Consider the following 12,177-nt stretch of genomic DNA (forward strand, 5'->3'; position numbering starts at 1 on the left):
TTGCAATCCATATGTAATGGTCATGCTCTACCTGAGGTTTCAGCTGTGTCCATGGAAGACTTTTCCTAGAACTGTCAATAAGAGGTAGAATAAAGCTGTTTGTATTTTCCTTCCTTTTTGTGTGTCCAAGCAGAGGACTAAACCACCCAAACTCTGAACAGTTGAATCTCAGGACATCAGACCATTAGTTCTAGAAAGGACCATATTGTAGAGATGAAGAAAGCAGTACCAGAGAAATGAAGAGTTGCTAGTTCAGGAAAAGTTATTAAGGAAATATTTGGTGACCCAAAATTTGAGAACCAAAAAAAAAAAAAATGCATTTTAGACGACCTTCATTGTCCTTGGTACATTTTTACTGTTTGGATATAATCTGAGAATATCACTGAAACAAAGAATATCCTTTCCTAACCAAAATCTCGCAAGTTGTTTTTTTCCTTTTAATGCTTCGGTAGTCTCCCTTTGTTACTCCCCTTTCAAGTTTTGTTGAAGAGCAGCTAATTACTTAGAGGTACATTTGGAAACTAACTTTTATTAGACAGCTATTCCAATAGTTAATTTGCTGAAAGTAAGCCATTCTGCAGGCAATTTACTGAGAGTTAGAACTGAGATAAGTTACTAGTGTACCTGCTTTAAATTTTTTCCAGGCTAAAATTGTGTGGCCAAGCTTCATGGCATAGAATTCTAGGGTGCCAGGCGTGCATTTATTGGTGTATTAAAAAGTGCCCACAGTCACTCTGAGGGAAATCGGGCCTCACTGACTGAAAATTTCTCACATCCCTGGAGAAGTGGGGTATTCTTGGGTCTGGTGCCTGTCCTTGCTCGAAGCCCGATTGTCACAACAGGAAAGCATCGCTCCCACCAGCTGTGCTAACTGTTAAGGCCACCGTTCTACATAGGACCAGCAGCATCAAGTCAGCAACCTTCTGCTACCTTTCAGAAGTAAAACCAAGAAAAACTATATTTGGGGGAAATTTCCTAAAGACAGCATAACACATATTTCTTCCTAATCCATTCAACTTATCCCAAAATTAAGCCTGCTTGACTGAAGCCACATACTGGGTGTGGGGGGGGGGGGGCGGGGAGGGATTGCTTATCTTGAATGCCACTGACTTGTACTGATGGCATAATAAGAAATAACTCCATGAAATCAGTTGTTGTGCTCACTTTAAAGATACTGTTATGGAGTTCATTCACTCAACAAATACTTATTAATCCTCTACTGTATGCCAGGCGCCATTGCAGGTCGTAGGAACACACCAAGTGAACCAAATGGAGAAAGTTCTCACCCTCCTGGAACTTACCCTGGGCAGGGGGCAGGCAGTGCTGGTGACTCAGTGCTCTGTGCCCCAGGGTTAAGGAAAGCTGCTGTGTGAAAGTGGTATTTGGGCAGAGAACCGAAGCGGAGGATTAAGCCAGGCAGCTGTCTGGGAAGAGAGTCCCAGCCCTAGGCAGTAGCAGATGTGAAGGCCCTGAGACTGGATGGACCCAAAGGAAGCCTGTGACTGGGGTGGAGTGAGCCAGGGGAAAGTCACAGGAGATAAGCCAGGAGAGGTACAGGGGGAGGACCTTGTAAGACCTCAGAGGCCATCCCATGGATTTGTGGGGGAGCCACTGGGGAGTGTTGAGCAGAGAAAGACATCACTGACTTTGATTTAAAAGCAATGCCCTGGCTACTGCATGGCATGTGGACTGCATGGGGGCAAGGATAGAAGCAGTGAGACAGTAAGGGGCTCTGGTAGTAGCCCAGGTGAGAGAATGTGGTGGCGTAGGCCAGGAACATTGTGATGGACGTGGGGAAAGATGGTCAGATGCCGGAGATGTTTTGGAGGCAGAGCTCACCAAGTGTGCTGACGATGGCACGTTACTGAATCTCACTTTCCTCTCTACAAAATAGTGGTAAAAATAGGTAGTTATCATCAGGCTGTTACTATTTGAAATGCATAGAACAATCCCTGGCATCAAGTAAGCACTCTGTGCTAGCTCCTAATATCAGTACTATCACCGTCAGCACCATCCTGATTGTGAGTTAGATGTGGGATGTGACTGGGAAGCCAGAGATGATTAAGATGTGCCCTGGATATATGGAACTGTGCTTTCCTGAGATGGGGAAACTGGAAGAAGAGCAAGTTTTTTTTTCACAGTAATGGGCATTCCCATAATTTAATGTTTTTCTGTGTGTGTGTCTGTATTTTCCTTTGCTTTATAACGAATAACTATGAATCAGTTAGCAAGTAACAACTAATCAAGTAATTACCTAAACAAGTAATTCTAACCCATTTGATCATGTAATTCATACTCACCAAATGAAATGGTTGGCAAGTTATTTTTATAAGTGCACATTCTGCGAATCTTTCTAAAAATACCAAGTAGGGAAAACAAAAATATCCTCTCCCCGAAAATAAAGCACACTTGTCTTTCTCACCCTATAGATGATCCAATTTCTCCCTACACAAGCTGGTTGCTAACTATTACAGAGACCAAGCAGCCCCAGCCCTTACCAATGCCTTGTACTGGAGGATGCTGGGCCCCCCTGGTTGACTATCTCCCAGAGACCATCACTCCCCGGGGACCACTCCACAGGTGAGCAGTATGTACAGGCAGAAGGAAATGACCATGTAGCTTTGATGGGACTTTTCTACATATAAGAAGAAGAAAACCTATTCGAGGTCCCTCCAAATGAAAATTCCTTTTAAATTAGTGGGACTGTGCCTGACTTGACTGCCAGCTGCCGGTATATTAGTAGAGCTTGGCTAAATATTAACCAATGTGCAAAGCTGCCCTGTGGTCTTTTGAATTTCTCCTTGGTAGAATCTTGATATAGATTGCATTCTGTGATGCTTTTTTAAACTGTAAGCAACCTGAAAAGAGGGACCTTGATTTCAATTTCTCTTCACTCCTCAACTTTTACTCCTCAGGACTATTAGACTCTCCATTATGAGATTTGCTCAACCAATGTACTTGCGTTTCATGGAGCTCTAGGCTACATTAGAAGTTAAAGTCTACAGGGTGTCCCAAAGGTTACCTATAAAGTCACCGTGCATAAATGGAAAATTGTAGCTAAATGTACCTTCATTTACAAAATAGTCATTATAAAATTTTGCAAAAATTTACAAAATATTGTCTACGTGTTGGCCACCTCTTTCTAAAATTCCATAAGGAATATTTTGTAAATGAAGATCATTTAGCTATGATTTCCTCTTTTCCCTTTTTTTTTTGAGACGGAGCCTCAAGCTGCTCAAGCTGTTGTCCTGGGTAGAGTGCTGTGGCATCACAGCTCACAGCAACCTCCAACTTCTGTGCTGAAGCAATTCTCTTGCCTCAGCCTCCCAAGTAGCTGGGACTACAGGCGCCCCCAACAACGCCTGGCTATTTTTTGGTTGTAGTTGTCATTGTTGTTTGGCAGGCCCAGGCTGGATGCGAACCCGCCAGCTCTGGTGTATGTGGCTGGTGCCTTAGCTGCTTGAGCTACAGGCGCCGGGCCTACCTTTTCCCTTCTTACAGTGACTTTACGGGTGACCTTTGGGACACCCTGTATTTCCCTGGAATTAAGAGTGTTACATAATTCTTCAAAAAGACTTAAGAGTTGTGTTTAATTGTGATTTAATGATCTTGCAGTATACTTCCATCCTCTTCTGAAGTTGCATTAATTTCATCATTTCTTTGATTAGGTGCAATATTGCTGTAATTTTTATGACCGAGATGGTGGTTGATCACAGTGTAAGAGAAGATTGGGCCCTTCATCTGCCATTATTACTTCATGCTGTCTTCCTAGGTAAGGCTGGCTCTAAGAACAATTCCAACCAATAGGGATAAAAATATGCAGAAGTAATCCATAGAGATTTCCTTTTACGTGGAAATCTTTCTTGCCTCATTTCTGAAATATTTGGTCTTCTCTCTTTTTCATTACACTTTCGTGACATCTGCTCTAAAATTTCAGTTGATCAGTCGTTATTTGAAATTGTCCCATTTCTATGATATAAATACAGTGGTACCTCACCAATACCACGTCTGTAAAGATACCAGAAGTAACTTGGGCCTTTTTGAAGGTCTTCAGCTGAGGTGATAAATTTAAAGACATGAGACCTGGTTGAGACATAAAGAGAAAGAACACAGAACAGAGTGGGCCAAGCACTGACCTTTGTAGAGCCAAAAATGGAGAGAGGAAACCAACCAGGGAGACTGAGAAGTTCATTTACAGATGAATAAAATTAGAATCCTTCGGTAACAGGGATATCCAGGGAAGAGAACATCTCAAGAAGGGGAGGAATGCTAACCATGTCACATGCCACCGAGAGGTCAAGAGAACTCCATTCATCAGCATTTTATAAGAATATTTCATTTAAGAAATAAAGCATTTTATTTTTGCTGAGCCCGAATTCTTTATGTTGGTAACATAAACAGTAACAAAGAAAACTAAACATTCTTTTAACGTGTTCCTCCTGGGTATCTTGGAATCTTTACTATCCCCGGAATCTAAACGAGCTTAACGTTTGTTTATACTGAGAGATTCCACCGTTTTGTTCCAGGTTTGGACCACTACCGGCCTGAAGTCTTTGAACACAGCAAAAAATTGCTTCTTCACCTCTTGATCGCCCTCTCCTGCAACAGCAATTTTCATTCCATTGCTTCTGTGCTTCTGCAGACTCGAGAAATGGGTGAAGCTAAGACGCTAACTGTTCAGCCAGCTTACCAACCTGAATATCTCTACACAGGTAACAAGGGAAGGAGTGGCAGACAGCCTGACACAGTCACAGGTGGAAAGAGAACCGAAGGTGCCCACGGAGCCTGAGTTAACTTCTCTCATGCTAGTACCTCCTACTCTCCAAGGGATAAATAACAGCTCAGTGAATACACACCTTTTTACCTCATGTGAACTTGCCTCTCAAAAGCCTTCCTTATTATTAAATTTTTTTAAATATTTTTTTCCTATTGATGTATCCAAAATTTAAATGTCCATTGGTGAAGAGTATCTGTCTAGAACACTGAAGGATGAGAATGCAAAAACCAGCCACCATCCCACTGCCTGAAAGCAGGTCCCGGCAGGCTGTCACCTGTGTACCTTCTACCGCCCCTGAAGGACTGACTTTTCCCTCGATGGCGCCATTAGTGAGAAGCTGTTAAAAGCCATTTCTGTTTTGAAACCACGAATTTCTTCGTAGAAATAGGAGCAGAAGGCATTGACTGAATCAGAGAAATTAGTCTGCCATGTCAAGCCTGTTCATGAAAACTTTCTCCAAAGAGATAATCAGTGATTTTCATTTAGGACTAGAGCATTATAATAACTTAAAATGGGCTGGGCACGGTAGCTCCTGCCTGTGATCCTGGCACTCTGGGAGGCCGAGGCGGGTGGATTGCCTGAATAAGAGCAAGACCCTATCTCTACTAAAATAGAAAAAAACAAAACAAAAACTAGCCAGGTGTTGTGGCGGGAGCCTGTAGTCCCAGCTACTTGGGAGGCTGAGGCAGGAAGATCACTTGAGCCCAAGAATTTGAGGTTGCCGTGAGCTGTATAAAATATACGATTATACAATATAATCGTATATTTTATATTTTAATATAAAAGTAATTTTGTATTACTTTTCTAAAGAAAAATGTTAATGTCTGTTAGAAGTCAAGACAGTGCTAGGTACGAGACCTAAGGCCCACTAACCTCAGTTGAAGCTCTTTACTTTGAATTGAACTACAAATGACTAGAAATAACCTATCAATGTCATCTTAGAGACACAATTCTTTTTACCATAGATGCTTAATAAAACTGAAAAGTTTTGGCTATCCTAAATCCTAAAGATAAATGTCTGTTCCATTAAGTATGTGGAGTTAGGCTGACAAAATTTACTGTCTGTTAAGTTTGTGTCTCTGAATTCATCAGTTTTGCATTTGTTATGTCACTCAGGTGGTGTGAAGTGATTTAGAGTGGAGATTTAAACCCTCAAAATGCACATAATATCCTCAGGCGAGACACACAGTAAATACGTAGCTAGAGTGGTTGACTCTGTAGCACACAGGGAAAGAGTATGAGAAATGTCCCCCTTTTTATAAGTATTTATTGAGTACCCAGTTTCAATTATAGTTGCTTTCAAATTCACGCTAAATACCCGTGAATTATTGTCTTCACTTTATTATAATAGGCAACTGAGAGGGAATTATATAAACTCTATGAGGTTGCACTGTAAGTGGCAGAGATGCCATTCAAACCCAGGGCTCCTCACTTCTAATTCAATGTAACTGTCAGACATACCAGGACCAGGTGCTTTTTATGACTATTAAGTAGGGAGAGAGGGATGGTGGCATGTATACATTTTCAAATCCGAGGCATACCCAGATGCAGAATGTCAACCAAATATAATACGTAGTGAAAAAACATAGTCTGTCCTTATGCCATATTTCTTTGAAAAGCATGCAACATACTTCATTAAAATTATTAATATATGCATAAAAATATTAAATCTTCAGGGCACATTTACTCAAAAAATATTATGTGTAACTTAGGCACCAGCCATTAAGTAGCTATTATCCACAGAAGGGGTATCATGTCACAGGTTTAAGTAATCTAATGCCCAGAAATAATTTACTGAGCACAGTCAGAAGTTGAAATGTTCCTTGGCCTCGCCTATGCACATACATGCACAACACACACACACCGCTTTCTTTTATAACAAGCACTGACTAAAATACCAGAATAGAAAGCAGCAGATGACCTCCCATCCCAGACACACACTGGTGGGCACAGCAGTGCAGCGGATTCCAAAAGCAGAGGAAAACTCTCAGTCTTGTTCCTTCATAGCCATAGCCAAAATCGAACCAAACTGAAATAACTGCACACTTCTCTGTGCTCACCTCAGGACCAGCATGCTGAGAAGCACCCTGCCTGGAACAGCCCTCCTGTCCTTCTTCTCTCACCAGGTGGCTTTGACTTTCTGAGAGAGGACCAGTCATCGCCTGTGCCAGACTCTGGGCTGAGTTCCAGTTCCACCTCCTCCAGCATCAGCCTGGGAGGCAGCAGTGGGAACCTCCCGCAGATGACCCAGGAGGTGGAAGATGTGGACACAGCCGCTGAAACAGACGAGAAGGCCAACAAGCTCATCGAGTTTCTGACGACCAGGTAATGAGGGGCAGGGAGTCCCGCTGGCCTTTGTAGGTCGGCCTTCTGGAAAAATGCCAGGGCTTTAAACCAAACCGATGGAAAAGTGATCCTGGAGTTTTAACAAATTCCTATTTCTCTTCTAAATTACATCTGCTAATATGTACAATTTAGCACATATTGTGTGAAAGCCAGACATGGAAGAAATACCTAAGATCCCACTGATGTGACAATCATGGGGTAGGGAGATTTCATGGATGACATTGATGCAGCAGATGGAGGCAGGAGACTGTCATGCCCCACAGGGAGTGTGACCTTCATCACCTGTTAGAGCCACCTGGTCTGGGAGCTCTGTGAGATGGCAAAGAACATCACTCTTGAAACCAAGGGTATTGGCCATGCTCATTGACCCAGAGCAGCTGCAGAGGGGACCATTGTCTGCTCATCTGGTCCAAACAGCCATTTGCAAAGAGAAGGCAAAAACCAGAAACAATAGGAAGCATTCTAGGAGAGGAATAGAACTAATACTAAATCACAACCAAGAAAAACTACAAGTGGTCCTGTTCTGTCAGGTCATCTGCTTTCGCTAATTAACTGTTTAGCTTGTAAGGCTTCAGAGTATCTAACACCTGTGGTCTGGTATTCATAGGACAGTATGCTTCCCTGTGACCCGGTGTTGTGCCCTCTTTCCTCAGTGAGTTAAGTCCTGGAAATCTAGCCTGTGTATGTGTTATCTAATATTTCACATGATTTTTCTTTTTTTTTTGTAGAGACAGAGTCTCACTTTATGGTCCTCGGGTAGAGTGCTGTGGCATCACACAGCTCACAACAACCTCCAACTCCTGGGCTTAAGCGATTCTCTTGCCTCAGCCTCCCGAGTAGCTGGGACTATAGGCACCCGCCACAACGCCCGGCTATTTTTTCGTTGCAGTTTGGCCGGGGCCGGGTTTGAACCCGCCACCCTCGGTATATGGGGCCGGCGCCCTACCAACTGAGCCACAGGTGCCGCCCACACATGATTTTTCTTTCTATCGATTAACGAAAAACAATTCAAAAAGAGTTTTCTTTTTACAAGTGATGATTCAGATTATTTTGTGTAGTTTTCAGCTTAATGCAGGGTTCAATGTACAGGATGCTCAGGGAGGGGCTGATGGCGCCTTTCCCACAGGACATGTGCATCCGGGGTTCTTCAGACACTGAAGGGTTTGACAGAGGAAAGGTATTGCCACCTCTCCTCCTCCGTAGATATCATGTATTGGTAAGGGCTGTCCTCTGAAATTCTCCTAGCTGGCTCCATGCTGTTATTACTGAAAACCAAGTAAATGACAAAGGCAACGTCTCCAGGTTGGTTCTACAATAATTGGCAACTTAGTGATGTGATCCTGATCAAAACCTTATCTCTACAAATGCTAAAATGTCAAAACTGAGGCCGTGTCTAAATCTATATTTTATTTAGCATTTTATATCACTTTATTTAACAAACACAATATGCCAAGCGCTATTCCACTAAATTGGGAAGTTTTCATTTTGTAAGTAAATTTTATTTAAAACACAAAAAAAGTATTCCTCTATAAATTAGCTAGATGTGTTTTGAGTATGCTGGTAGGTTTTGTAAAACAGAAATATACCCCCAGATCCATTAGCAAAATTTAAAAAAAAATACATTGTACTTTTGGAGTCAGAACTGCGTGCATGATTTTAAAAATGCAAAAATGACAGTTTTATTTTTTGACTTTTTTTGTGTTTTGTTTAAGGGCATTTGGTCCACTTTGGTGCCATGAGGACATCACTCCTAAAAATCAAAATTCAAAGAGTGCTGAACAGCTCACTAATTTTCTACGGCACGTTGTATCCGTGTTTAAAGATTCCAGATCAGGTACTTCATTCTGTTTGCCCAAATGCCTCTTTCAGCTTTTGTCTATGAGCTCACTCACTCACATGACTACACACCTTGTAATGTGGCCCTGATGCTCTACCACTGCAGCATAAGTATATTCGAAGGGGCATTTTAAAGCTTATTTCAGATGCTTCTGATAGTTAATACCATGTATATTTTCATTACGTTCTATTAAATGATTTCCCCAACTTCCCTGTTCTGCTGCCTTTAAAGAAAGTCTTGAGACATAAATCTCATTAATTTATCAATCTCAACTCAACTATGAAAAATAGCCTGGTTGCACATCTGGTTGAAATGTTCAAACTGTTTAAAAGAATATGTGATAAAATATTTTTGGTTTCAAAAGTGTTGGCTAACGATTCCTATACAAATGACTGTTCAAAATTCTGAACACAGCGTGAATGAGTCCTATTTAGACTATAGTTTAATACTTTATAATACTTAATTGTTTGGCCTCAGCTGAGTTCCTTTCTGATCCAACGTGGCGTGAACTGATTCGTGTGTGAAATTTAAATGTGGTTCTTCAACATGTTGTAAGATCATCTCTACCTTTTTCCTTGCACCAGACTGGCCATATTAAATCCAGCTCACTTTTCTAGCTTCTGAAATAATTAGCACATTTCCTAGTTTGAAACACTTCCTATGACCCACATCTCTTTACGTTATCAGAGGATGTTACTAAGAAACACAAAATACTGATCAACTGAAATGAGGAAGTCATTCTAGCAATGGAATTGCCATTTCTTGTTTTGAACTTCCCTGTTGGAATTTGTTTGAAACCCCAAAAGTCACTTAACAATTGAACACAAGCCAAAACAAAATTATTTACTATTTGTATGTGAACCATTAATTTGTCTCAAACCTTTGATTATATGAAGTTGATAAAAAACGATAAAATATGTGAATGCCTTTTATTGAATTCTCAGCCAATACTTTAGGCTGCTTAAAATGTAAGTCTTTTCACATCTTGATTAAGCTATTCTTACTCATTCTGATTTTTGTACATCCCTGCTTTCAGCCTGTTTTCACTATACACACACAGTGTGTTCCTATTTCTTCGGGTTTGTGTTCACTTGTGTTAGTCAGGATGGGATAGCTGCTGTAACAAACAACCCTTAGAGCTCAGAGAGTTGACATAGGATAAGATTATTCCTAGATCACATAACAGTTCAGGTGGGTGTTCAGTAGGCCTTCCATGACGTGTTTCACGGTCCCTCTAGCCTGTGGCTGTGCCATCCCCTAAGCTCAGAGGCCTCTGCTAGACCCCCTGTATCCACCAGCAGGTGGAGAAAGAGTGAGTGAGTGGAGGATTCCTCAGGATGAGTGGACCCACCACGTTTGAAAGGGGTGTCTGGTGCTGCTTCCCACATTCTATAGGCCAGAATTCAGTCACATGTAACTGCAAGGAAGGCCAGAAGTGTAGATTCACTATGTGGCTGGAAAGAAAAGGAAGCCTTTTCCTTTTCCCAAATTATAATTCATTGTAGAGGTGGAAACCATAGTCCTACTAGCAAAGTCCTAGCCTTCAGGTTCATTATGATTTAAATATGCGTTTGGTCACTGCCAGGGGACCTAACCCTCACATACGAAATGGATTCAGTAGTAAAATGTGACATAATAAAAAAGACATAAAATATTTTGGGGGAGTGGAGTTGAAACACATTCTTCTTAGTAAAGTATCGCAAGGATGGAAAAGCAGGTGTCCGATATACTTAATACTAATATGAAGCCTGTGGATGAACTAATACACCCCCACACAAGAGAAAAACTCAATTCAATTCATTTTGGAGTAGGGAGGAGGAGGAGGCAGGAGGACGGGTGTGCTCCCACCTAGTGGGGACAGTGTAAGAGTACACGGCACACCTTCTGGGTGTGGCACACAACTACAACAAGGACTTTACCTAACAAAGGCAAACATTGTAACCTAATTTTACCCTCACACATTAATCTGAAATGAAAAAATAAATAAATATATTTTAAAAACCATAATAAAAAAAGAAAGAAAAATAAATATATTATTTTGAAGGGCAATCCATTTGGACATGATGAACTGCCCATATGGATTTAATCCTTTATTGGCACCCTGAATATGTTTGAAGTCTATTTTCAAGTTCACCTCTGTTTTCTCTGCAGGAACAGTTTCTCATATAATCTATTTGTCCCCTCTGTTCCACTTTCATGTGACAGCCTATGGATCATGGAGACAGCCCAAATCACTGTTTGCACTCAGTCCTTTCACTCTGATAGCCTGTTTTTCTCCATGCAGAGAAGCACAGCAAGTGTACAGCTCAGTGACCCAGAATTCAGAATTATATTAATATAATATAAGCTTTGTCTTATATTTTCATTCCCGTCTGATCAGATGGTTTTCTGAAGCTGACGTTACCTTTATGCTATTAGAAGAATAAGTATTCAGGCAAAAGTTTAAATTATGTCTGCTTTCTTTGCAGCGTCTGCATTTCAATATCTGCGTATTTACAGAGCAAAGACTTTGGCACAGTCCTTAGTTGTGTTTGAATTGTAGAGCCACTAGCAAATTCTCTTACGTAAAAAAAGGAATGAAAGTATTCTACATAAAAAAGTAGAACAGAAGAATAATATAGAAAAATAGCAGGGTAATAAATAATAATACCTAATGTGTCAGACACTGGGTTAGACACATCAGAAGTTGTTTAATTCTCCCAACAACTCTATGAGGTAAACGTTATCACATGTAAGTTAAAGATAAGGAAACAGGCTCACCAAGAATGAATTTGTTTCCCAGAGTTAAAAAGCCCCTCATTCAAAACCAGGACCATCTTGTTCTAAAGCAGTGAATCTCTGTACTGTGGCACACTGCTGTGCCATGAGAAGATCTTAGGTGTGCCATGGAAAATTTAAAGATCATTAATTAAATTATTTTTAAGAGACGTTCAAAGCACAGTAAGTATATTCTTTTTTTATCTTTTTTTGGATCACCATGATTTTTAAGTGTGCCACGCAAGTTTAACTATAGGTTCAAGTGTGCCATGAGATAAAAGAGGTTGAAAAACACTGTTCTGAAACTTCTACCTCTTTCTACTACATTGTGTCTCCCCAAGATTTATTTACGATTTGATTTTATTTTAAAACAGGTGATTTTCAAATAAGTCCCCCTGCAAGGTAGCTCTGTGCAGTTGGCCTGTTGTAAACTTACAAGTCACTGTGATGCTTCAGGGTG

General features: G+C 40.9%; 1 protein-coding gene across 5 annotated transcripts in view; it reads left to right on the forward strand.

Annotated features, from left to right (window-relative positions):
• Positions 1 to 12,177, forward strand: part of FRY (FRY microtubule binding protein) — a 486,067-nt gene that overhangs the window by 409,046 nt on the left and 64,844 nt on the right. For all 5 annotated transcript variants that reach the window (XM_053563486.1, XM_053563481.1, XM_053563483.1 and 2 more), the window contains 5 exons: positions 2,430 to 2,580; positions 3,669 to 3,772; positions 4,527 to 4,712; positions 6,904 to 7,102; positions 8,836 to 8,957. In XM_053563486.1, the coding sequence (XP_053419461.1) occupies positions 2,430 to 2,580; positions 3,669 to 3,772; positions 4,527 to 4,712; positions 6,904 to 7,102; positions 8,836 to 8,957 (762 nt within the window). The remainder of the gene's footprint in view (positions 1 to 2,429; positions 2,581 to 3,668; positions 3,773 to 4,526; positions 4,713 to 6,903; positions 7,103 to 8,835; positions 8,958 to 12,177) is intronic.

This window comes from Nycticebus coucang, chromosome 15 (genome assembly GCF_027406575.1).
Source record: "Nycticebus coucang isolate mNycCou1 chromosome 15, mNycCou1.pri, whole genome shotgun sequence".
In the NCBI taxonomy this organism is placed as follows: Eukaryota; Metazoa; Chordata; class Mammalia; order Primates; family Lorisidae; genus Nycticebus; species Nycticebus coucang.